Genomic DNA, 27,623 nt, shown 5'->3' with positions numbered 1-27,623 from the left:
TCTCCCTTCCTCAGGAGCCTGGGTGCTTGCTCACAGCTGGGGCAGTCATCCCCTGGGCCCCGCATGCCTTCCCTCATTTCCTAGGGTGTCCACTAAATATTGATGGAACACTCATGACGTATTCTTAGCAGATGAGTTCTTCAAACACAGGCTCAAAGCTTTTGCTGAGGCCCAAGGAGAAGACAGCAAAGCAATTTTCTACAGCACCTCTCCTTAGACATGGCTGACCACTGCCTCCATGGGGCTCTTGTCCTCCTGGCTTCTAAAGCCCTGTTCTCTCCTTGGTTTCCTCCTACCTCTTGAGTGTCTCCATTTCTGTTTCCTTTACTGGATGCATCTAGCTCCTTCCCTTGTAAAAGTGGGTATTCTCAGAGACTAACTCCACAGACCAGCCCCCACCTCTGTCTTCAATCTTACCCTCAGAGATCACGTAAGGGAAATCAATTCTCCTCTTCTGAGTGGACAGTCACATACTTTTCTGCCCAGGGTCCTTTACCAGGGCTCAGCTGATCCTCCAGACCAACCCAGGGTTCTTGTCAGCTTAGTATTCCTACAACACTACTTTGCACCTACCCTATTCCAGCTCAAAACCCCCGATTCTTTACAATAATTGTGTTTGCCTCCTAAATGGTATCTCAGGCATGCTTTAGTCTAATGTCAATGCCTTCATTTTTCTAACGAGGAAACTGAAGTTCTGAGAGACTAATCAGCGACTGAAGGTTGCACAGACAACCAAGGGCAAAGTCAGGAGTACAACTGGTCTCCTGATTCCCAGTGCCTTGTCTGCTACCCATAATGTCCCTCTGGGCAGCTTGGCTTCTAGGCTGGCGCCATGTACCACTGCAATACAGCCCACGAACGCTGCCCATGAACCCTCCACTCCATGCTGCCGTAAACCTCCTTCCTTCACTCTCCTCTGCTCTTCCCTAAAGGGCCTTGCTGTTCACCTCTGAACTCATCATTCCCTGTGCAGAGCAAGGGCTAGGGAAGGGAGGGGCAAGGGGAGAACACCGGTACGGTAATGCTTAGCAATGAACATGATTATCTAAAACAGGGAGGACACCACCTGGTGTGGGCAGCTTTAAACGATACCACTGAGCTTTCTGATTATAGAAGAGGATATTAATAAACCACCACCATGGAACTGAACTTTTCTGTGATCAATACTTTGACAGGTATTGGTCCCCTTCTTTGCAGTGGAAGTCTCTACTTTTTGTCTCCTTGAAGATTTAAAATTCCTGGGAGGTGGGGTAATGCTGACCATGATATCCCGGCAAGGTTCTGCAAGGCACATGGGCTGGGGGTGGGGCTAAGCTCAGGCATACCTTGTCCTGGCACTTGACTGATCTCAGTCACTTGACTGGTGCTCTGATTGATCCATTCCTGAAAACCCACCAGGAACTGGGACCCCAGCTCTGGCAGTCTCTAGCGAGATGGACCCAAAGCAACCTGGAGCTCAGAGAAACCACTGCAGAAGCACTGAGGAATAGGTTAGGCACCTGTTAAATGATACTAAAGCTGAGGAGGGCTACAATTGAGAGTGCAAATGCCTGTGCACATGCCCAACAAATTAACATATTATCAGGAGGCATGACGAATTAAGTGAGTAGAACACAACTGTGCTAAGAATCACTCACATGTGTATATAGTCCTTGCAGATTTTAAAGAAACTTGAAATTCAGTGGATGCTACAAAGTCACCCCGTTGTAATAACTTAACACACACGTAATTGAACCTTGCTTCACATCAGTGACCTGGGGAATCCAAGCTCTCCGTTCTCAAGCTGGCCTCTGGCTCAGAAAGTGAGGTCCCTCTCTTGTCCCACAGGTACTCTGGTCCCTCTTGCTGCAGTAGGCTCCAGGTACCTCCCACCCAGTCCTGCTGGGTTCCTAGATCTCCTGCATCAGGGGTAGAAGGATGTACTCAAGCCTGGGTTCTTCTCTTTCTCCTCTAAGACATCTGGTGTCTCCACTCCTGTCTTCTCAAAAATGGGGTACAAGTGGACACAGGACCACAGAGAGCATCCTCCTGAGTGCCAAGATTACTTGAGGACGGGGGAGAGCAGCTTTTGGACATTCCTGGAAGTACCACATCACGGTTGAAAGCCCAGCGTCTATGGATAGTCGACTTCCATTCAAATCTTGATTCTACCTTTTCTAGTTTTGTGGTTTCAGGCATGGTTTTTAACCTCTTTGAACCTTAGTTTTCTTAATTGCTATGTGGAACTCAAACAAAGGGTTATTAAACAAGTGTTAAATGAGATAATATACATAAACAGATGCTTAGCACTGTGCCTGGCACATGGAAGCACTCAGTACATTTTAGTTTCAAAATGGTTTCTTCAGTCTTCAAGGCAATTTGAGATGTTCATAAGCCACCTTAGGTCCCAACCCCAGTGATCAAAGACACATGCTTGTTTTGCCTCTGCCGTTAAAAGTACTTCAGTGGAGGGCTTCCCTGGTGGCGCAGTGGTTGAGAGTCCGCCTGCTGATGCAGGGGACACGGGTTCGTGCCCTGGTCCGGGAGGATCCCACATGACACGGAGCGGCTGGGCCCGTGAGCCATGGCCGCTGAGCCTGTGCGTCCGGAGCCTGTGCTCCGCAATGGGAGAGGTCACAACAGTGAGAGGCCCGCGTACAGCAAAAAAAAAGTACTTTAGTGGAGACTCTAAGAAATACTAAATAGATTTGTCCTCTAGTTTTGGAAGGCACTATTCCTGTAAAAGTGAGGCTAGACAACTTCTCAGCATTGCAACTTCTCAGCAACTTCTCAGCATATGATAAGTTTCATCATATTCTGTAATCTCATTTTAAATTGATTAATTTGACAATGCTTTATTAGGCCCTACTATATAAGAGAGGCCCTAGGGCAAGCAAAAACAAAACAAAACATGCACACATGTTGCTTTCCAAAAAAACTTATAACAAAGTGGAGGCAAAGGAAAAGAAAATTAACAGCCATAATACATGAAAACATGGTACTACTGAGGGAAATACAGGGTATTATGGGAATGCCATGAAAGATCACCTACTCCAAACTGGGTCCACTAGGTAAGTGAGACATTACCCACTTGAGGAGGGGCAAGAGAATGATCCCCAAAAAAGAAACGACATTTGTTGAGGGAACAAGGAAGTAAATAAACAGGGCAACACCAGGGTTGGATGAACCAGTCCAGTGGTGTTGTAGATGTCTGTTGCTGTTTTGGTGATCCATGTCAGAAGTCCCTTTCTATTTCTGAAGAAACGCTCATTTTGCAAGTGATTGGAGGAGTCACACCCCTACCTCTCACTCCCAAAGCTGGAACCAGAAGTCCCCTCTCCCACAGGCAGCAAGGGGCAAGGACACAATCTAGCACTGACAAATCAGCTGGCTTATTTCTGAGATTTTTAAATGTCGAGGATGACCAAATATTCAATCACATCTGGAGTCCCATCAGTGATAGAACTGAAAAATATACAGGAGGCCAAGGCCACAGTGAGGTCCTAATCAGGAGATGCTTAGCTGCATTTCCTGATGCATTTTTCAGAGGCTAATTCTTTTTGTGGATCTGTGAGCTATCCGATATACTTTCAATACCTTCTTCAGCTCATAACAGCAGGAATCAACTTCCATCCCTTTCAACCAAGAACCCTGATGACAGAAGTAGTTATTGTAATCAGGAGGGTACAAACGCTGAGGGCTTGAACCAAGGCAGGGGCCAGGAAGATGAAGAGAAGGAGATGCATTCAACAGGTAATGAGGAGGATGAAGTGCCAGGTGGAAGCTGAAGATAAAGGAGAGCGTAGGGTCAAGGACAACTTGCAGATTTGTAGTTTGGAAGCCAAAAAGAGTGCAGTGATATTCAGTGATGACACAAAAGGAGGATCAGATCTGTGAAGAGTAGGAAATGATGGGCTCAGTGTAGACCTGTTGAATGGGATACCTATTTGACATTCACTAAAGCATGGTGTTTACCTGGACTCACAGACATAGAAAACAAACTTATGGTTACCAAAGGGGAAAGTGGGTGGGAGGGTTAAATTAGAAGCTTGGGATGAACTACTATATATAAAATAGATAACCAACAAGGTCCTATTGTATAGCACAGGGAGCTATATTCAATACCTTATAATAAACTATAATGGGAAAGAATGTGAAATATATATGCATACTGAATCACTTTGCTGTACACCAGAGACTAACACAACATTGTAAACCAACTATACTTCAATTAAAAAAAAAAAGCATGGTGTTTACCAGGCAGCTGGCTGTACAGATGGCTCTTAGAAAAGCCCAGGCTGGAGGTCTAGGAGATTAGAAAGAAACAGCTAGAAAAAGGAAGGGAAATCAGGAGAGTGTAGAGGCATAGGAACTAAGGAAGGAGTTTAGGACTGCAGGGACACTGGTCTTCTAGTGTCAAATGCTGCAAAAAAAGGTCAAGATCAGGATGAAAATATGAATGCTGGGTCACTGGTCACCCAGCACCTCGGAAATCACTGGTGACTTGGGCAACTTCAGTGGAGTAGTGGAGAAAAAGACAGATTTCAGTGGATGACGGATGACAAAGAGTGAGAAAGTAGGAACCATGCAAAAGGTTAAAAAAGAAAAAGAAAAAGAAAAGCAGGTTCATTTTAAAGGAGAAATAAGTGCCTAAAATTAACAAAGTACTGAGGATTACCTTTAAAAAATGAAGATCATTCATTCATTTTATAAATACTGAATGATCACCTCTCACTGTATAGGTCTTGGAGACATAGTGGGGGGAATAAAACAGACAGGGTCTTGCCCTCAAGAGCTTGTGGTCTAGAGAAAGATGCTAAACAACGTGGTGAGTACCAGTGAGGAAAAGATTAGGTGTCCTGAGAGTCGGCAGTAAGGGGATCTTAATTTTTTTTTCCGATATGGGGGCCTCTCACTGTTGTGGCCTCTCCCCTTGCGGAGCACAGGCTCCGGACACGCAGGCTCAGCGGCCATGGCTCACGGGCCCAGTCGCTCCGCGGCACGTGGGATCTTCCCGGACCGGGGCACGAACCCGTGTCCCCTGCATCGGCAGGCGGACTCTCAACCACTGCGCCACCAGGGAAGTCCGGGGATCTTAATTTAAGATGCAGGTTCAGAAAGAGCCTCTCCAAAGACCTGACCAGGAAAAGAGGGTCAGGTGGGGAGAAGGATTTCGGGAAGAAAGACCATCAAGTGCCAACACCCCAAAGTAGGGAGCTTGAGCCCATCTATACACAGAAGGGAAGGAGCCAGGAAAGACATGGGGCCAACTGATGCAGTTAGGTGCCCATGGTGGAAGGAGTGGCCTCCGCAGCAGGAACCACGCCTGTTCCACAGACACCGGGAGGGTGGGTGTGGGTGAAGGTGAGTCTGTCAGTTTGGAAGCAGGAAGTTGGGAGGGGGTTGTCTAATGGCTACTGTTTTCTTTGTGAAATAGCAGGCCTGGTGAGGCATGAGAGAGGTGGTGGCAGGAAGTGCTATTATGGGCAACAGAGGAGGGGACCTGGGCTCACTCACAGCTCAACCCTCCCAAAGCAACCCCTCCTTAATAATGGCTTCCTTGCTTTCTGGTACCAAAGCTTCAATAACCAGGACAGAGGAGCCCCGGATTCCTTGATGCCTGACACTAGAAAGAGCTTCTGAGATCTTAACTGCCATTCATTTCCCCTACTTTATAATTAAGTAATTTACTCAACAGGAATCAATTAAATACCAAAAATATGGCCATCAGCCCATCTCCTCAGGAAGCCTCCATCCACTGGAAACTGTTGATATCCTTCTTTCAATGGCCTTCCCCAATTTAATAAAGTAGGCTTCTTCCTTCCTTTCTCTTGCTTTCCTATTCATATTATGTCTGGATATCTTAAACTCATTCAGCTTTCAATAAAGTGAGGTCTGTTTTTTTTTTTCTCGTTTAATACTCAAGCACAATCACCTATTCATTTGTAAGGCAAAATTAAATCAATTCTTTAGGAGGTGGCTATTGACCGAGGATGGAGGTTCAGCACTCCTGGCACAGAGTCAAGTACGTCCTAAGCTATGATGGCTTAACAATATCCCCAGTCATTTGCTTCTACATTCACTCACATACACAAATATGTTGGCCTCCAAGGATTTCTGAATCCGACTTGATATTTTTTTCAGATTCAACCCCAAACGAAGTATACTAGTCTCAAACTGTGGTTCAGAATAATGACTTAAAAGTATCTCTCATTACAGCAAATCAGGCATGAAACATCCAATGGCAGTTTTCTTGTAATGCAGACATTGTGAAGAGTTTGTGGTGATCTCATACTAAACGGGACACATTAAGTCCACAAGGAGAAAAAAAAAAAGCTAAGGAGTGGGGACAGGATTAGTAAGGATAGAGAATAAAGATCACTGGAGCTATTTAAACAGCATTGTTCCTTTCTGAGTGGTGGTAGCTAAATGGAGGGTTCTAGATCACAGCCAACAACCAGTCTTGCCAGAACTGCCAGGGACACACACACACACACACACACACACACACACACACACAACACACATAGATACACAGACACTCATCCTTTATTTCCAGGCAGAAGCTACCATGATTCCATTTGTTAATGAAGTATTTATTCAATCTCCCTCAAGAGTTATTCCATATCCTACCCTAACTGCCATCAATTTAAAACTCTAGCACCTCATATTATTTTAAAAGAAACATTCTGAGCTTTCTGTAAAAAGCAGAGGCAGGATAATTTGCTACAGATCTGTAGAATGTAAATGATGGCAAGTGGAGGGATAAGGTAAGGTGGGGTGCACATTACAAGACCTCTTCACACTCCAGTTTTCAGGCTTGCAATGGGTGAGCTAGGAAGGAGAGAAGAATGTGGGTGCTGTTAGAAGAATGTATCATATGCTTTGGGATACTGTTTTCCACTTTCTCCCCACTCCCTTTTTTTCAAAAGAAAAAAAACACACCTGGGAGAAAAATACCAATGTAAGTGCTACTCGTCATTCATAGAAAAGCTCACCACTGGATTCGCTCAGCCCGTTTCCTATTTGCCTCCGACTACTTGTGACTTATGTAAATTGCTGTCTAAAAGACAGAACGGAAAAGCCTCCATCAGGACAGACTCCGCGGCAGCAAGGAAACATTAACCCCCCAAACTCCACATCAAGCTGAAAAACAATGCTCCTGGCTGTCATTTTTCATTCACACCAGCCCCATATTTCTATTAAACAAGCCTGTTTTTATTGACTGCTTCCTTCACACAGCATAATCAAGTAGATGTCAGCCCACACAGACTACATCTTGAAACTCAGGGCTTTACTCTGGGGATGGGACTCAGTAAAAGAAGAGGACAAGTTTCAAAGGCTCTCCCTGACTGGTATCTACCAAATGGGGAAACGATGGGGCTCCTTTCTGTTCCTCACGCTCCCAGAGCTGCTGTGATTGACTTGAAATTTACCAGTTTCCCAAGAGGCCACTTGAAAAGAAAAGAAATTTCACAATCTTGAACAGTCCCCCAACTATCCCTACTCCTACCTCAACTTACAAGAGGACTTTTGTATACATAAAGTTTCAGGAAACAAAGCATACAAGCACTCACACACAAATAAACTCCCCGAACTAACAGCAGCGTATAATTGTGTTTTGGTTGGAGCTTTTCCAGCCCTGTCACCCGCTCTCTGTTAGGAGTAAATGAAACCCTCTGCTTTGGCAAAGTTGGAAACGGACAAACTCTCCTCAGTTTCAAGCTGCACAAGGCCTCCCTCATCTCTCAGCCCCCTTAAAGTCTCCAACAAAATAAATTCACTGCTTAACAGCCAACAAGAAAATTAAAACAAAAAACCAACCTATTCCCCAAATAAAGATCTTTCACTTCTCCCCCCCCCCCCCCACGCAGCTTCCCCTTTTAGCCGGAAACACACCACGTTTCCAATTTCTAAACCCCTTTTTCAAGAGACCCTTGACTCTTAAGGCTCTTCCAGGGGATCCGGCTTTCGGCTGTCCTGATGCAGGCAGGCAGCGCTCTTCCAAGTACATTTTGCGTTCTTGGAGTCAATACTGGGGCTGTTTCGTTTCCAGAGAAATCTAGAAAGCAGCTTTTAGTGGGCTGGCTGAGCTAGGTCCGACTCTTCCTCCCCTCCCCTTTGAACGGCCGCGGGGTGCGAAGGGTCCAGGATTCGGCACATTCGGCTCTAACTGAGCAGCGAATGCGCAGGGAGAGCTGACAAAGTACCCATCGCGCACTTTTAAACTCCCATCTGCTCCCCTACTCCGCCTTACTTCCACATTCCTCCGCAGAATCTGGCGGGGGCCCCCAGCAAAATCAAACTCGTACCTTCCTTCGATTCTTCTGCTTCGGAGTGCATGGTGTCAGGGTAAGCGGTAGCAGAAGCGACTGCCGCTGACATGGACGAGCTGCAAATTTGCTCGGCAGCCCAAACCCGCACACAACGGAAAATAAAAGGAAGGAAAGCCACTAAAATCAAAACCTCTTCGGGGCGGGAGGGCTGGTTCTGGTGCAGGGATTTTCAGGGGGAAAGTTCTGCAAGAGTGACGAATCGCGTCTCAGCTGGGCGGCGGGAGTCCGCCCCCGGGGCGCGCGCCCCAGCCCGTCGCCGGCGACCTGGCGGCTGGTGGCCGGGCGCACGCAGGTGGGGCTGACTTTGTGGAGGGGCCGGGCAGAGGGGTGGCGGCCGCCAAGACCCCGGACGGGCCATGCCTGGTAAATCAATGTGCAGGGAAGAAAAAAGGCCCATCTCGGCGCGCGCTGCTGTTTTACATAAGGCATAAACGCATACGCAGTCCAAAGAATGCTTCTCCATCTTTAGGTTACATTTTTCGACGCCCATTTAACTTTCTGTGTCTTGGGGCTTTATACGCCCAAAATGAAGGATTTTAAAGCTGCTCGGTTTTACACGTTATTTTTGTAGGAAAGTAACGTGGATATTGATCCATGTGCCTGGAAGGTACCTGCTTCACAAGCCCAAGAGGGGGGGCCTTTATCAGAAAGTGGGGTGTAGCCTCCACTCCTTACCTTTGCGCAGGAAAAGGAGACAAGGCGGCTTTCTCATTCCGTATAACCCGGGCGAGCACTCGTACTCAAACCCCAACCCGGGAGAACTAACTCCTCTGCAGTTACGCAAGGGCCATCCCCCAGACTGAGGGGGCGATTCCCTCCCCGCGCTAATAGCAACTACCAGGGATAAATTCCTTCCAAAAAGCCGAAAGAGGAGGCGTGGGTGGGGAGGTAGTCAGGCTTTTGAAATGCTGATAGAATAAAGAGGCTGGAGAGCCTGGAGGACAGATCTCAATTCTGCCCCCTGGTCGGGTCCACAAGCTCCTACAACCGGCTGAGAGGAAGACGTCTTAGCTTTGTGAAACCTTAATTTTTCCTTCGGAGAATGGGAGACCAGAGCTGCCACCGACATACCTGTCTTAATGAGGTATTTTGCAGAGCATTAGTTTTATTACCAATCTAAGGCAACAGGCCCTCAAATAACATACCTGAAAGATCCAATAGGAAACTGTGAGAAAAGTTACATTCTTTTAATAAATATATTTTCCAGCTGCTTTCTTTTTCTTCATTTCCCTTCTTTTTTTTAATATGGGCAAAAAACAAGAAGAGAGGCCCTATAGTAAATTTAATGAAAAGAATATACAACAGATGTAAAGAATCTGAATTAAGATTTAGTTCTGCCATTTATTATTTGTATGACCTTGAGCAAATTATTTAACTTCTCTGGGCCTCCCCTTCCTCATCTGGAAAATGAGGATTAATCAATTTTATTTACTTCACAAATTTATGTTTGGTATTGAAGAAGGTAATATAAGCAAAAACTGATATGAAAACCATAAAATCCTACACAGATTATTACAAACTACCACCACTATTAAAAGTAAATTTTTGTAAAAGATATTCTTGGGTTTTATTTCAGTATTGGGTTTGAACAGAAAAGAAGTGTTTATGCTGTTCACAAGCAGTGAAGGCTATTATAAATATTAATATAAGACCTAGATATTAAATCAGTTCCTACTGCTGAGTGATTCTAACATGCTTAAGACACCAAGAAGAATTTTATCTCAATTCTACTAAAAGGGCAGGATGATGAGAGGAAGACATAGCCAGTCAGAAAGGAGAAAAGAGGAGAAACATCTGGAAAATATCAGTATTGTGGAGCCTCCCGGAAACTGACCTCACCACCAAAAGGGTAACAGGCTGCACCCTTCCAAAAATCGCAGTTAAATGCGAGGTCCCCCCTGCCACACATCCTGAGCTGCTAGGATGCATACCTTCACTCTGTAACTTCAGACTTACGGAGGAGATATGAAGGTCATTCTGAACCCAAAGAAAAGCTCCCTTACCGGTCAGAAGCGACCTTTCCTGTCTCATCCAAGGAATCATTCTGGAAGCCTCCCCACCTCACCCCACACCAGCCATCTGTCCTTGCCCTCCCCCATGGCAGCCCAGACTTCCACAGATGTCAGCCAGGAGCCCTGCAGGATCTCACCAGGGCTGTGAACTACATAAAGATAGTTCCCATTCATCTATAATTGGAGTAAGATGCAACACCTTTTCAAGGTGATGATTACGCAGATTCACGCAACCCAAAGTCCGGGCCCCATCAGCCACAGGAAGGACTCACTTTTACCTTCTTCCTTCAGAAAGTGCCCCCATAAGAATGATTTACGAAATGTCCTCCTGCAAGTCCAATTACGTACAAACCACATAAGGTGTGTTAAAGTACACATCCTAATGTCCGACTTGTTTTACACTGGGTTCACAAAAAGGCCTTCAGCTCCACTCAGTGTAGCAGAGGAGAACAACTGCTGAATGAGCAGTTGAAGCGCTGCTGTGTCAGCCTCCTAATTCAATTTAGAGCCGTTTTAGCAGCTAGGTTGATCTTTGAACTTTCGCTGGGATCCTCAGGAAACCTGGCAAAAAACTTTTGTATTTAAATGCAGTCCAGAAGTCACCTTGGGGAACAATGTCCTGATATAGCTCAAGTGCAAGGCATGCTCAGTCTATTTTAAAAGATTGTATCACAGCCTCTCTCCATCTTGTCCTACCCTCCCCCCTACCCCACTCCCCAAAAACCACTCTTCTTTAGGATCCAAAATTCCAGATATTCTAGGACCTCTCCATAAGAAAGTGTCCATGTCCTTCTCAGAAGTTCTACAGAAGTGTGTTTCACTGTTTGTAAGCATTTATTTCTTTGTTTTGTGGTTAACTGTAAATTTATCTAAATCTCCTTAACCGCCTAAGAAACCAGCTGACTGTGTTAGCAAAATAAGGTATTAGTTCAGTGTCTGCCTCTAATTAGCTCTTTCCAACTTCTTATTTCACTCCTCTGAACTACAACTGTATAATATATGACACGAGGATGTCGGTTAAAATGGTGTATATATTTTGTATGTGTTCTATGAAATCATCAAAAAAACTACCCAAGGGTTTCTATGTTTATTTTTTCCACAACACTCTCTGTATACTAGCCTAAAAATAGTATCTATTCAATAAATATTCACTGAATAAGAGAAAAAAGATATTGTGTGGATAAGGATGCGCCTCAGTCACCTGTACAACTTGAAGCTACACTGCCCCCCTCCCACCAAAGAATGGTGACAAAGGGCAGCTGATTCTCTGGGGTTTCCCTGGTTGTCTACGGCAACAGACAGATACTAGGTCAGTCACTTCGTCTTGATTTTGCTCTGTTTTCAAAAGGAGATTACTTTTTAGCCCTAGTAAATATGCTCCGGTACATCATAATGATTTGTTGTCTGGTGTAAGTGCAACCTGTTCACTTCTGTATGTTTAAGAAACACTCCACCACCTCTTAGTGTGGCTTGGAATACGCTCTGAAGTCACAACAACAATCTCTTACAGACCACCTGATACAAAATAGCAACTAAGTTAGCAGCACTTCTCATTTAATACCAAACTGCTTTTAAATACTATGTTGAACTTCTACCCATGTCCAACAGTGGCTCTCCCACCTTCTGTATCAAGACGGGAGAGTTACAGTGCTGGCTAAGATTCTGTTTTTTGTTTGTTTGGTTTTTTTTCATTCAGTCAGTCATTATCGAATATTTACATGTGTCACATGTAAAGGGCTCTGCTCACATGGAGCTTACTGGCATAATTTTGGTAATTTTGACCAGAGACTTAAAGAGTTCAACCTTCCAAGTGATCTTGGCTCTAAGAAAGGTTTATTAACACCACCTCTCAACTGAACTTTATACACAACAGCAGAAACATCTCCTCTTAAATTATACCTCAATAAAGCTGTTGGGAAAATGCCTGGGCTTTGGACCTTTTGCTTACAGTGGCCCAGATGTCTGCTAAGAACAGGGGAGGGCAGCAAGTGTTCAGATTTACACAGAAGAGAAGCCAGCAGAATTGGGAAGAGAAGGTTCAGTTCATTCAGGAGGTACCACATACTCTGCTCCCATTCAAGAATGTTGTAAGTTCTCTGCAGTGAAAAAGACTAAGCATCTCTGTCAATTTGTTATAGACTTAATGGCTTCTAGGTCATAAGAATACCATGCTGCAGAAATGGTCATTCCATCAATATTTTTATTTCTACCCTGCTGACAAGAGGTTGAATCTGTATAAACAACATTTTAGGTCAGGGGGAAAAAAAGAGTTGTTTACTTGGTATAAAAAGTGGCTTTCTGGGCTTCCCTGGTGGCGCAGTGGTTGAGAGTCCGCCTGCCCATGCAGGGGATGCGGGTTCGAGCCCCGGTCCGGGAGGATCCCGCATGCTGCGGAGCGGCTGGGCCCGTAGGCCATGACCGCTAGGCCTGCGCTTCTGGAGCCTGTGCTCCGCGACGGGAGGGGCCACAGCGGTGAGAAGCCCGCGTACCGCAAAAAAAAAAAAAAAAGTGTTTTTCTTCTATTTGACTTTGAGGCTTTCCTCGCCTTTTCTTCTGTTATTTATGTCTACACCCTTGAGAGTCTTTAAAGGCTTTCATGATCTATGTATAAACTTGGCTTTCAATCCCTCTCCTCACAGAAGGATCTGTGTTCTTGGTCTCACCTGGTTAGGGCTGCAGGCTTTGCATCCTTCTTCTCCTCCCCAGACATTCTCTTGTATTTAACCTTCCAAAAGAGGGGTGGGGCTAAATGGGTGTCTCGCCAGAGCCCCCGCCTGGCCCAGGTGATCTCACTCTCCTTCCTTAAGAAAGTTTTATTTACCAAAAGTGGAGAAAGGGCCCTGCAAATGACAGTGGAGGTTCCTTACACACCTTCTCAGGAGGCCAAGCCCTGAGCCTCAAGTGGCCTCCTGCTTATGCACTGCTGGTACTGGGATGAGGTGGAGGAGACTGGGAGGCAGGGACAGAACTGCTGTGAATCAAGGAAGAAGGCTGAGGATAAGTGTGGAGACGGAGGATGGGGAAAGCTGCCTCCCAGGGCCCTGCCTGGGAGTCTGAAGCTTGTTCTGGGTAAACCCTCTCCTCATTCTTCCCTACGGCATTTTCAGTGTATCCTCCAGGCTCACTAATGCTCTGGGTGTGAGCGGTTAATTCTGAGGGAATGGGAAGAAGTGCTGACATCTGAAGTGAGCGCACACAGGGAGACAACAATACATCTGGGAGACACTTGTTTCCTAGACTATCAGTGTTTGCTTTTATTTCCTAGACTATCAGTGTTTGCTTTTATTTCCTAGACTATCAGTGTTTGCTTTTATTTCTCTCCTAAGAAATCTTCCTTGCTAAAAACTTTTAGCAGATGATGAAACACACACACACACACACACACACACACACGCACTCAAAATCAGGTCCGAAAATACTATCTGAAGAATTTATGTCTTTGGGTCTTTCTTTTGTAATACTTAGCTACGATGCCTTGCATTTATATATGTTTTATTCAGACTTCTCAGTTAGTTCCCTTGGGTCACTATACTCATTTTACAGATATGTAATTAAAGAAAGGGAGGTTATAAAATTTGCTCAAGGTCACAAAACTAAGTAATAATGTTTTTGAGACTACAGTAAATGCAAACCAGGCCTCCTGTTTCCTATACCCAGACTTTCTCACTCTATTAAACTACTCACGTAAAATTCAAGTCCTTTATTTTGCAGAAGAATAATTCAAAGATTGCTATACTGGAAGATTCTCAGAAAGTGTGAGCTGGTCATGATTCTAGGATGGAATGCTCAGATCACTCTGTTCAAATGCTTAGATCACAGCCTCAAATCAAAGCTATTCCATTCCTGATATTCAATGCTTTAAATAAACCATAAGTTTAACAGCGCCTATTTATTCAGCCAGAGGAAACTACAGGTCTTTTTGTCTTGTTTTGTTTTTGTGGTGCGCGGGCCTCTCACTGTTGTGGCCTCTCCCGTTGCGGAGCACAGGCTCCGGACGCACAGGCTCAGAGGCCATGGCTCACAGGGCCCAGCCGCTCCGCGGCATGTGGGATCCTCCCGGACCGGGGCACGAACCCGTGTCCCCTGCATCGGCAGGCGGACTCTCAACCACTGCGCCACCAGGGAAGCTCTTTTTTTTCTTTTTTAAAGTAAAAGTTCGCTCAGGACCCTGACTAAACCTCCTTGGATGTGAGGCTGCCAGGAGCAGAGAAGAGAACACCAGACTCAATGTGGGAGAACTGGGCCTAATTACCACAAACTCAGTAAGCACTGCCTCATTTACATTAGGACTTTATTTTTCTATTCATTCTTCTATCACTTTTCTTCTAAAACTCGGCAAGCCATTTAAGCTCTCTGAGCTTCTGTTTGCACATCTGTAAAATGGGGATAATGCCACTTATTTCACAAGGTAGCAACGATAAAAATACGAGTCAAGAATGTGATGAAGCACTGAAAATTATGAAGTCCCCCTCATCCCTGTTGCAAATACTTTCATGAATAAGGCCAGATTATTTTAGGTTGTGGAGCATCTATTTGGAAGCCCTAGATGCTGGCCCTACAGAAGTTCCAGATAGGTGTGGCAATTTAATGTGTGTGGTCCAGCGATGGAAAGTGAAAATAAAAGGGCCGAACCTCACTGTGCCCAGGTTAATGGGGTCAACACGGGATAACCTGAGAGGGGCTACAGAAGGGATTCGCCAGGAAGAAAAGGGGCAGGGCTGAGACTGGACCCAGAAGGCCGTGCCACACCTGACCCATGCATCCCTGGCTTATCTTCAGAAAAGGAGCAGGAGGAAAACGTGATCAGTGATCATAGTCACAGAAACTCAGGCTTGGAATTGACCTTAGAGGTCATTTACTCTAATCCTCTACCTGGCTGTGAAGCACTCTCCTAGACACGTCACAGGCAGCAAGCATTCATCCAGAATCTCCTTGATTACTTCTATTAACAGAGACTCACTCCTTTAACAGGCTCCCACTTCCTCTCTAATCATTAGAAAGTTCCTCCTTATAATGAACTGAAATTCAAGTTTAAGGGCAGTACCATTCAAACTACTTCCACTCTAACCACTACCTTTACTGCTTACTGCAAGGAAATAATTTTATGAGGAGATAAACAAAGATTTTTTTAACTGAATTTTCTCTTTCAACAGGCTACTGGAGACCCCCTCGTATTGGCTAGTAATTGCAGTAGAATGCAATGTGAGACAGTTATGCAACTTTCCAGGGCTGGCCACACATCTGCTATTGATTATCATGAAGTATTCAGAAGCAAGCAGCTTTGCTTGAGGCGGCAGCAGTGACAACCTCTTTCTCTTCCGTGTGTTCACTCTAAGGGGGTAGAAAAGGATGCCAAGACAGGTTGGGTAGTGTCCCTACTTGATCACATCTGAGCAGTTAAGATCTTTATCGGGGTTTCTGACCAAATTTTGAAATCCATAAGAAAACGGAAGTAGTGCTCATATGTGGAATTTGGACCATAGACTCCTGGTCTGAGATCTGTTTGAAAGTCTAATCCATTCCAAGTTGTCATATTTGGATTTTAACATTGAGTTTCTGACATGGGTAGATTCTCTATTAAGTTAATATTCGTGCCAACTCGTCACTGTTTAAGAGACAGAAAACGCTGGGAGGTGAAGCTACAGGGCTAGACAGGCTTACCAGGTGAAAGTAGCCAAGGCTGAAACTCAGCAGACAAACTCAGCAGGTGATAAAAATGTGAACCAAAGCAGAACTTATCCAAACAGGGTTTCAGGAGGAAGAGGGAGGTTGTTTTGCAGGTAGCACTGAAAGGCATGGATCAGAAGTTTTTCCTTTTGAATAGGTCAGATTACAAAACTTAAGTTATTCAGCTTCTCCTTAAAGAGCTATAGAAATATGTAACAGTTATGATTCACAAAATTGTAAACATCACCAAAATGAATGTATTTTCTGGGAAAGTGGTGACGTGAACAGTATACCTGCCTACCTACCTAAAAAAGGTCTTATTAAGTCCATTCCTTTCCTCATAGAAACAGAAGAAAGCTACAAATCACTAACTTTTTAAATTTGAAAACTATTTCAGTAGAATTTTTACTACTGAATTCAGCAAAGCCCCATCGCATGCCATTCAACTTTCTCAAATTCAATTATGTACCATCCGCCCAAAACAGACAGAAAGAGAGAGAAAAATAATAACCTAAATGGTGCATCAGCCACCATGAAATGATTTTATGCTGAAGAGTAAGCATGAGATGGAGCTGGGGCTTTGCTGGTCCCTCTCTGACCCTTGTCTCTGCATTGCGTCTCACGCTGGGGGCATCTCAGACACTGATGGTGAATGTCGTGGTTAAGGCTATGCATGTTTTTTTTAATGTCAAAGTACCTCTAAAGACAAGGCAACTATCCAATCTAGTCCGAAAGAAACAGGAACTTGTTCCAATGCTGGAGGAAACACTTACAATAAGTCCTATACTTACTGGAAGATGGTATGTTATTCTCCAATCTGGTAACTTCCTAAAAGATTTTCAGAAACAATATTGACCCTATACAATTTTTACATTACACCTGACTCTTCTGTACTCTTAACCAAATCGGTACCTTAGATTCTCGTATGTTAGAATGATGTGGTCAGAGTTGGTGAAAGAGACTCACAATTTGAGCCCTGAGATCCTCAAATTGTGTGCCATGGTGCCTGACAGCACTACAGCAAACTCGAGGGGGTGCTGCAGGATATTTTAAATTTTTGAGGAAGACATAGCATTATTCAACATCTCTCAGACACTGCGTGAACTAGTAGTTCAAGCCAGTTCACAGTGTAACATTAGACTGTTACATTTCTTTGGATGAGAGCATTACTTTGCAAAGCTGGGTTGTAGGCAGTTGCTGTACTAAAAAGCAAATATTATGTGAAAAGTAACGTGAAACAGGAAATTAGGATAGTGGAATACAATCTGATTTCAAGGTTTTAAGAAGTTGTGAGGTGGCCAGTGATCAATTTATTGCCTCACAGCTCCAATTCACCCTCTGCAAAAATAAAGATGGAACTTTACATATTTTTTCTCTTGCCAGCTGGTTCTACCCTAAGCTTTGTCAGTGGAGTGCCATGGAGAGACATTACAGGAAGAGGAACTTTTGGTTCCTGGTTCTGGCGTGCTCTCGCTGCAAGCTGCCACAAGCATACATGGCTTCTCCAGCCCCCAGTTCCTGCAATGCAGGTACCTTCTTCAGCAACTGGCCCCTGCTGTACATGGTGGTCAGCACCAACCAGCCTCCAGCAGCTTCTGCTGGCGTCCCCCTTAGGTGGTTTTGTAGCAGAGCCCCTCCAGTGGGAAACCTCCCCATGAACAGATTTCCTCGGCATCCTAGAGGATGGATTTCCAGCAAGTTCTACCAGCACAGCGCTACTGTGACTTCTCTGCCATCCAAGGTGCCAAGGCTAGTCATCCTCTCCCCAACAAGGTCCACAGTAGAAGAGAGAGCAAGTTTGGGTTTGGTGCCTTGTTTCAAACCCAGGGGAAGAGGCTGCTCTTTATATTTGTTATTCCTCTGTTCTTCAGAATTCTCTTTACTTCCTAACAGCCAACCCTCATCAAAATGAATATTTCTTTAAAAAATTGTTTTCTTTCTTACTACTGTTTTCAATTGTGGTGAGATGCACATCACATAAAATGCACCATCTTAGACGTTTTTAAGTGTACAGCTCAGTAGTATTAAGCACACCTACATTGTTGTGCAGGCCTCACCACCATCCACCTCCAGAACTCTTTTCATCTTGCAAAACTGAAACTCTATACTCATTAACACTAACTCTCCATTCTTCCCTCCCCTCAGCCCCTGGCAACCACCATCCTATACTCTCTCTCTGAATTTGACTACTCTAGGTACTTCCTGTACCTGCAATTACTCAGTATTTGTCTTTTTTGTGACTGGTTTATTTCACTTAGTTAACGACCTCAAGGTTCATCCATGTTGGAGCATGTATCAGAATTTCCTTCCTTTTTAAAGCTGAATGATATTCCACTGTGTGTATATACCACATTTTGTTTCTTCCCTTCCTCCATCAATGGACATTTGGGTTGCCTCTACGTTTTGGCTATCATGAATAATGCTGCTATAAACATAGGTATACAAATACATGTTCAAGTCCCTGTTTTCAACTCTTTTGGGTATATACCCAGAAGTGGAATTGCTAGGTCAAATGGTAATTCTACTTTTAAGTTTTTAGGAGCCACCATACTGTTTGCTAGCGAATATTTCTTTATATTAAACTTTCCTGTTCAAATTATCATGTGCTTTATCTCCTGATTGGATCCTGACTGAAACATGCAAGGCCCAACAGATGCACCCATTCCATTAGTAAGTAACTGGTGAAGAATGAAATAAAAACATTACTTTTTAACCTTTCGATTTATGTGTATTATTTTTTCACATGGCTACAAAGTTAATAGTACATAACTACTTATTAAGTTATTGGGACCTAAGCACTTCATAAGTGAAACTGCTAGGTACTTCTTGTATCCTAGAAATAATATGAAAAAATTACTGAGACACTAAGGGTTCCATGAGTAAAGATGTTGGGAACCTTTGCTCCGGCCTATATGTTTCCAGCTGCCCTTGGGACAAGTCTGCTTGGAAGGTTCCTTAGGCTCACCTTGGAGGGACACTCACCTAGGGAGTATCCTTATACTTGAAGGCACAGATAGATCCCTCCCCCACCCCCAGCATCTTGGTTTTCTTCATAATATTAAATTCGTTCTTACTCGGGCAATGATGGCTGGAAACTTATGATTATCATTGACTCAGGCTGCTTTGTGTCCCCTTATTTCTAATCTAAGTCCCATAGTCAAAATGTTTCCCGAATAGGCCTTTTTCCCCTGCGTTCCCACAGCTGTTAGTCTAACTATCATCGCTAGCTGGTATTATCTAACAGATTCAAGCTGATTTCCCTTAAATGAGACCATGGGTTGAAAATTCAAATGCCCACTGAGGCTAGAAATACAATGATTCGTACCTGCCACAGTCCCTGCACACACGAAAGCAGCTGAGCTAAGCAGGCTATGGGCCAGGTGCCCAGGATGCCAGCTGGAACAACAACCTCTCTCTCCCAAAGAAAGCGCTGGCAATGCAAGTGAGTGTAAATGACGCTACTAGTGGCAAAATCATGACTGCTCCCCACTCCATACACAAGTACACATGAATGATTTGAAAAGCAAGTAATCATTCAGAAACTTTGACAATTGTTTCCATTAACTGGAAATTACTGGAAACAAACCTTATGACACATCTTGTGCAGCCACACTGTTGGAACAGGCTGCAGTCTATTTTTTCTGCTGTTACGCTTTTTTTTTTTTTTTTTTTTTTTAACCCCAAAGCCTAGTTCAGGTCTCAACTCCTCCATAAAGCCTACTGAAGCCCACAGTGAACTTAACTTCCACTGTGAACTTCTAACACACTTAAAGCTGATACTCTGGATGTTAGCTGTCTTCTGAGGCAGATTTGTAAGCTATTTGGAACATAAGAGTATATCTTGTGGGTTTTTTTTTCTCCTTTCTAGAGAGTAGAACACACTGGATACTGTGAAGGCACTATATAACTAATAAAACAATCATTCAATCATTTCATAATATTGAATTATGACAACATGTAAGAATAAGCCTAATTTCTCCTTACTCCAAAAGTATGTTACAAGGAACTGTGTACATAAACATCTGTTATCTTCAAAGACAGAAAACAAGAAAATTTGCACTGCATCTGGAGAACTGAGGCTGGTAATCTACAACAATCCAAAACTCTATCGGATAAAAAGCCAAGAAGTAAATAATTCTGACAGCTGCAAACCTTCTGTTTTACAACATGCACAGAATGGAGGCATTTCCTCTTAACATCCTCATAAACAGAGTGCTGAGCAAATGCAAACAGCCCCAGTAGAAGACACTGGAGTCTAGGCTTCAACTAATGGATTGTGCTTATCTTTATAGAGGCAACCTCGCCAGCCCCCTAGCAAACCCACCACAGTTGTCCTAGGAGACATGAATAAGATGGATTGAACAAAATTTCATTTCAGTTGATGGAATTTCCAGGGCCAGCAAGGTACCAGCAGAAGCTGCCCACTTTAAAAGAGCAGCGGCCTCACCTTCCTCAGAGTGGGAATGCTGTTTCCTTTAAATTAAGAACTAACATCCGGCACTGGGCCACCTGAATAATATATACTAATAAATCCCAGAGGAGAATTCCAGACACCTCTTTTACTCAAGGCATGACCTCCTCTGAGGTGATAAACATTCTATTAAGCAAGTCTCTTAGGAGCAAGTTTTCCCTCAGAGGCTGTTTGCACTTACAACATGCTCTGTTTTCTGAGGCCAATTTGGGATCCACTGTTGCACAACATGTAATTAATTTTGCCATCTGTTTTCTTGAAGGATGGAATTAACCTGTGAATGTAGAAAGGCAGCACTTTTGTTGTCCCAAACATCCTGTTATCTGGACCAGAGGAAGGAAAAAGTATCCCACTTGGCCATAGCCCCAAATTCTGAACCAGCAACCCAGTTTAGTACCAAACAACTTATGTGTTTCAATTAAGCTATGTCTTAATATCATCAGCAATAATAAGTATAATTTATCAAACACCTACTATGTGCTAGGTATTATGCCACACACATTACAGAACGTATCTCCACTCTTACGATATCTCAGCAAGGTGGTATTTTCTAGCTCTTGCAGTGCTTCTGTACACATCACCACTGATCCTCATGATAATCCTGTAAGGAAGGAATCTTGGGTATTACTGGCTCCATCTGCTTCTGAAGATGATACGGATCCTCAGAGAAATAAGTGGCTGGCCCAAGGTCACTTAGCTAGGACTGAATGTGAACTGAGACTGGAGTGCGGGTCCCTCTGACCTCATTCCATGCTACTTTCCTATACCTTAGGATGTGTCTGAATAAGCAGAGCACAGATCATTTTAATTCAAGGCAACTGCGCCATACGCTCCAAAAGAAGAGGAATATAGTGCAGTAAGAGAGGTCAGACAGCAAAGCCAACCCAGAGGCTCTGAGCCTGGCTGACTTGGAGGAAGAGGGAGCCAGACATGAATAGAAAAGGGCAAGTCCAGAGGAGGAACAGATGTGGCAGGGGGAATGTGGTTCCACTCACACATCTGAGTCTGAGTCAGAGCAGGACAACCAGTGTGGGGATGTGTTCTTCTACCAGACCAATTTCCCAGACAGCCAGGGCCCTTCAGGGAGTCCTGCTGTTTCTACAGGCCTCACAGCCTTTGATGAAAATATTTCTACAACACATTGCATAGGATATCTCCTCTTCACTAAACAAAGGCTGTGGAACATACTTTATTGTTTTCCTACAAAATAGACTACTGTTGTTAATTACACTATTCTCTAATATATATATGGACCTACATTTTTCACTAAGCCTTGCCTAATAAATATATCGTTTTTTTGTTTTGTTTTTTTTTTTTTTTTGCAGGCCTCTCACTGTTGTGGCCTCTCCCATTGCGGAGCACAGGCTCCAGACGCGCAGGCTCAGCGGCCATGGCTCACGGGCCCAGCCGCTCTGCGGCATGTGGGATCTTCCCGGACCAGGGCACGAACCCGTGTCCCCTGCATCGGCAGGCGGACTCTCAACCACTGCGCCATCAGGGAAGCCCCAAATGTGTCCTTTTTCATTGTCTTTACACCCGGTCAACAATTCCTACCCAACCTCAAGAGACAAGAAGAAGCATGTGATCAACATTTCACATTCTTTTTAACTGCTCTATAAAGCCTGTCCTAATACATAGATCTACAGACAGATCTAACTCTCTTAATACAGGAGAGTAATGTTTCACAGGTGAGAGGAGGGACATTGGGTTCTAAAATCAGTAAAATGAAATTGCAAATGGTTAAAATTATCTTGAAAATTTCTTAAATGGCCTGCAAAGCATAGTACCATCTACACAGTTTTGTATCTACACAGTACTTATCAATTCCTCTCTTAGGCTATGTTTCTCTACAGTTGCCAGTCAGACGTTAAGTTCTTCCTCCATAATGATGATAAAATCATCACCACCAACTTGCCTGTTCTCCTGAACAACGTGTTTCCCATTCTGTTGGTGGTCAGAACCCTTAAAACTCATATGTTCCATTGGTTTCATCCATAGGTGACCCTGACTTGTTCAACATAAGCAATGCAGAGGGCTTCTGCTTGGTCATGAGTGGCTGAATGGGAACGGTCAGGATTTCCTGACACCTGTCTTCTTCTTCAGAGTCAGATGTCACTTCTTATTGACAGTATCTAACAACCAACCGCTCTACATCTTCTAATTGGAGGTCCAAGGGACTTAGGGAGAACCAAAGGTTGATGGAAGAAGTCAGGGGTTCATCATCTGTTCTAGACAAAGCTGAAGACGTCACTGTTCAGATGTCATCTTCATTTATGTAGTTCTTCATTCTACAAATATTTATTGAGCATCCACCGTGTACAGGTACAAGGCAAATGGTGTAGATAAAACAACCATGGTACCTGCTCTCACAAAGCCCGCAGTACAGTGGGGGAGGGTGAAGAACACTAATTAAAATACAGTATGATAAGTGCAATAGCACAAAAGTAGGGGGTGTTATGAAGACTCAAAGGACAAGTACCTAAATCGGACCTGGGGGAGGGAGTCATCAAGGAAGGCTTCCTGAAAAAAGTGATGCCTAAGCTAAAACTTGAGAGTCAAGGAATTAGCCAAGGAAGAGGAGATGGGAGAGAAAAGAAGGAAGAATGGTTTCAGGTAGAGTTAACAGCATGTTTAACAGTCCACAGGTGAAAGAATAACTGAAAGGAAGATTAAAGAAAAAGCCAATGGATATGAAAATCAACTGGCCACTGGGGATCTTTGAGAAAGACGATAGAGTAACAGAACTAGAGATAAAAGCCAAATTGCAAGGGGTTGCAGAATAAACTGGTATTAAGGTAGTAGAAAAAGGACTGGTGGACTATTCACTTATGGAATCTCACTGAGAAGAGTAAGTTGGAAGAGTACTCTGAGGCGAAAGCAGTGTCAAGAGAACACAACTTTAGCACAGCTTGAATTGAGTGACTTTGCTGAAGGAATATTTAAATTCACAAAGCTCTCCCACTGGCCAATACCAGACACAGGGAAGCTGGTGCCGTCAATCTCTTACAAAAACACATTTGCAATAATTTGCATGGACTCTCACACAAGTTTAAATTATATTAAAAAAAAAAAATGAAGTCGAAGCCCCTTCTCCAAGCTCAGTGGCTGTTGCTAGCCCAGCAGGTCTTACCTGAAACAGGGCAACACAAGGTGTTATCTCTAAGGCACCTGGGAGGCTCCCAAGCCCCAAATTACCCTCTTAGCACTACAGGAAATACTCTCATTAGAGAGGCGGTACTTTGGGCTAAACTTTGCCCTATTTTCTGTTCTACCATCAGGTTCTTTTAAAAATACAAGCATATCTTGGAGAGGCCTGTGAATGACTAACATCTAAGAGTAAATGAACTCACTGGTTTCTTTGTTCCTTCACTGGGCATCCCAGGTGGTAGCAGGAATGCAGAAATTAAGAGTGTGGGGAGTGGGGGAAGGGGTGGGGGGAGGGGAGCAGAGGGTGGGGGAGGGGAGGGCTGGGAAAAGAATAAATGCAAGTTTATCCCATCCCCAACTCCACCCTGCTCACTAATCTCCTGCCTGCCTCACACCAAGAAAAGGCAAAGAGGAGTAAACAAACCCAGCGGACAACTTGCCAGGCAGGTGGGTGAGTTTCAAATGCTTGGGGTTCCTTATCTTTAGTGATGTAAATTTTTCTAATGATGTAAAATACTCAGAATTGTTTTGACGAGATTTCCATCTCTGCTTCTCTAAATTGATTCTGCCTCCAAAGGCCACTGAACCAAAGAAATGATTTTCACTGAGGACATGATTTCTTTTCAAGTATTTGCAATTTGTGGGTAAAAATTATGGTGGCCCACTTACCCCAGTGATAGCCAGTTTTCTAACCTAAGGTAAAAAGCTAAAATCTACTATAAAAACAAAAATACAAAGAGCTCACATCGATAAAATCTGGCATCTCTGACGCTGAGCAAACATATCAATGATAGCTGAAGGTAGCAGGCTTATAGCCCAAGAATCACACACTGATAGCCTTAGGACTGAATCCAGCTCAGAGTTTTCTTGGGCCACATAAGTTTTATTTTTCATCTGAACTTCAATGCCTTTAGATGAGAACTGTTCTCTGCAAGTTTGCCACAGGTCTCAAGACTTGCAACTGTTCATATAAAGCACTACTTATGCACTGATATTTCTTGCCTGGTTCTTGTAGACATTTGAGTTTGGGACCACCGTTTTAACAGACTGATGTTAAAAACAAACAACCTCTCCTACTAAGGTAGGGCTAACGTTTCAGAGCGGAGCATGTGTGGGTTGTTGAGTAATAGGATCGCTAAAAAACAATAAACCGGGCTTCCCTGGTGGCGCAGTGGTTGAGAGTCCAACTGCCGATGCGGGGGATGCAGGTTCGTGTCCCGGTCTGGGAGGATCCCACATGCCGCGGAGCGGCTGGGCCCGTGGGCCATGGCCGCTGGGCCTGCGCGTCTGGAGCCTGTGCTCCGCAAAACAAACAAACAAACAAAAAAAAACAATAAACCACAACAGTGTGCAGCACCACTTGCAATCAGACTCTTAACAAAACAGGAGACTGAAAACACCAGTGGGACTCACTTGTCCCAGGATAAGCCACGTGACCATGGCTTTGAAACCACTTTTGAACAGAAGCATCTGCCACGAGTCACCGACTGATCTCACTGCTCCCACAAGATCCCTGACATCTGGATGGCCCAGAACAGAAGGCTGGCAGCCAAACTCCAAGCCTGTCTTGGCAAAGGAAACAATCCCTCTATTCAGTGAGCTGTGGCTATACCACAGCATCTGTAGGATCCAACTAACAGCACTCAATCTGGAGCAATTCACACCCGGTGCTCAGACAGTCAAGCCACTTGATGGCTATTTGAGACATTTATGGCATAATACAGAAATTTTTAATAATTTCTGTATTATGCCATAATTTTAATAATAATAATAAATTTTAATAATAATACAGAAACTGGGCCATCACCTGTCTGTCCGTTAAGTGCTGGCAATGAGGATTTAGGTCCTCACACCGAAGCTCATCTCAGTTCCAAATGACACTTCCTATCGCACTGCGCATAGAATCCAAGAATCAGAAAGCTAGTGCTTAAAGAAGTCTTTGAGGTCCTGTCAATCTCCTCATTCCGACTTGTTCACAGATGAGAAATTAGGTCCAGCAAGCTGATATGACCAGTCCAAAGGTTCATCACACAAGCGTCTTAAGGGGGACTAGAACATAGATCTCTGAGACCTCCACAGTGGAGGTTGTCCTCTCTGTGACCAGCCCCTCAGGGCAGCCTCCGTGTCCTTCTGCAGCCTGGCCCAGTGTTCCTGGACTTGATTTCTGTGACCCACATGGGCATCCAGGTTCGAGGTCGTCACTGGGGTTTGGGTCAAAGCCCACTGATAATAAAGGGGTTCCTCTGCTTTGGTTGGCCTTCTGTGCATGTATTCCCTTGGGGATGTGGCAGGGAATACCGGCTGGCTGGGGACAAGGTTTGGGAGTTTGGAATCCTATACCCTAGCCATGGATTTCATCTACAAAGATAAACGGGCACCTCTTCTATCCCAATTTACTCATCACAAAAGCAGTGTTTTCTTTATATCACCGTGCCTTTCACTCCCTCAAGAGCTCTCTGAATGTTGCTCCAGCCCCATCCCCTGTCCTAGACAGCCATCCTCCTGGAGGTCTCATCTAGCATCAACTACCTGAAACTCCTTATGACTAATTGCCCTGTTTTGTTTATTTGTGTGCAGCTTCAAGGTCTTTACATTATCCAGAGTTCAGTAATATCCATTAAAATAGATAAAATAATCAAATATGGCAATTAAGCGCATATATAGAAAGTGTAAGGGCATTCTTTACAGGGACGTATGGACTTCTTACACAGATTTTTAAAAAAATTTTTATATTGGACTCCAGTGTTCTATGGGGGTGTATAATTACCATAGGTTGAAGAGCCTGCCTGTAATTAATCTTCTCTAGTTCTTATTCTCATCGCTCAGTGCTTACCAGACCAGGTCTGTGTTTGAGAATTTCCCTCTCTGATCTGCAGTACTGTTGTGGTTCATGGACTCTGTATCCTTGTTCTCCCTGATAGCATCTGTGTCATTTGTCACTGGGCGGGGAGAGGGATTGGTAATCCAATATGCCGGGCTCCATTTGCTGTATTAGACCATAGCCAGACACCAAATAAGAAGCAACAGGGAAAGAAAAGAAACACGGTGAAAGGAAGCCTGTGTAGGAGACACCGTGGCCGACTTCCCATCGCTTCCTTCCGCCCGCCTGCCTGCTCCTTGTGGAGCAGCATGCTGTTTGAGGGAGAAACTGACCCCAGCCTCCAGCTCTCAGGTTCAGCCCTGAGCATTTCCGCACAGTCATAGTAATCCCGTCCCCCTCGCCCTAGAGTGACTGGTTTAGGCAACCCAAGCCTAAGCCAATCAACACAGCACATTCTTTACTCAACAAACTGGCTTAAGATTGGGCACGTGGCCCAATCTGGGTCAGTGAGACATCAGAAATGTGCTGGGGGCTTCTGGAAAAGGTCACTCACTCCTCTGATAGAATTACCAAAAGCCAGTTCTCTCTCCTCTGGACACTGTATTGTGGGTGTGAAGTTAGAATTGCTGCAGACATTTAACCAGCATGAAAGAAGCCAGCTGAGGAAGAAAGTTAACCACAGAAGGCAGACTGGAAAAAAAGTGGGTCCTTGACATCACTGCACTGCTAAATCAAATCTCATTCTACTTATGCAACTCATGAAAAATCCACTTTTGTATAAGCCAGTCTAAACTAGGGTTCCTTTCTTGCACAAGAAGAGCCGTAACTGATACAACATCGTGGGCCGCAGATGAGGAGCGTGCTTGAGGACTTCTAACCTTGCTGCCAGCCTTACCGTGTGCCCGGTCCCTAAAGGACAGTGGGTAATGGAGGCTGAGGATGCACAGCTGACCAAACCATTCTCTCCCCTTTCCTCAAGCTTGCTGCCTAACAAAGGCCAGAGTGCAGCCTGGATGCCCCGCCTCCTGCAGGGCTAAGTCCTGTCTACCTGATGGCAGTGGTAGCTGAGAGCAGAAACCTGGGGGGTGGGGGGCGGCGGGGAGGAGATGCTGAGATACCTTAGTGGCACACAGAGGGAGGGGAGCATGAGAGGTAGGACCTGGGTCCCTGGGCATCCTCCTCCACTCCCA

The 27,623-nt window shown here is 44.4% G+C and overlaps 2 protein-coding genes across 5 annotated transcripts in view; both read right to left on the bottom strand.

The window, feature by feature from the left end:
• DMXL1 (Dmx like 1) overlaps window positions 1-27,623 on the bottom strand; it is a 259,666-nt gene that overhangs the window by 25,005 nt on the left and 207,038 nt on the right. The gene's annotated exons all lie outside the window — the stretch shown is intronic.
• TNFAIP8 (TNF alpha induced protein 8) overlaps window positions 1-27,623 on the bottom strand; it is a 119,671-nt gene that overhangs the window by 26,609 nt on the left and 65,439 nt on the right. Inside the window, exon 1 of one of the 4 annotated variants that reach the window (XM_004323023.4) lies at window positions 8,292-8,499. The exons of 2 other annotated variants lie outside the window; for them this stretch is intronic. In XM_004323023.4, the coding sequence (XP_004323071.1) occupies window positions 8,292-8,364 (73 nt within the window). In that variant the 5' untranslated portion in view covers window positions 8,365-8,499. Of the gene's footprint in view, window positions 1-8,236; window positions 8,500-27,623 lie in introns of those variants that run through there. One more of the 4 variants, XM_019940881.2, reaches the window with a different exon arrangement.

Source organism: Tursiops truncatus, chromosome 3, assembly GCF_011762595.2.
Source record: "Tursiops truncatus isolate mTurTru1 chromosome 3, mTurTru1.mat.Y, whole genome shotgun sequence".
In the NCBI taxonomy this organism is placed as follows: Eukaryota; Metazoa; Chordata; class Mammalia; order Artiodactyla; family Delphinidae; genus Tursiops; species Tursiops truncatus.
This window is presented reverse-complemented; position numbering and strand designations above follow the sequence as displayed.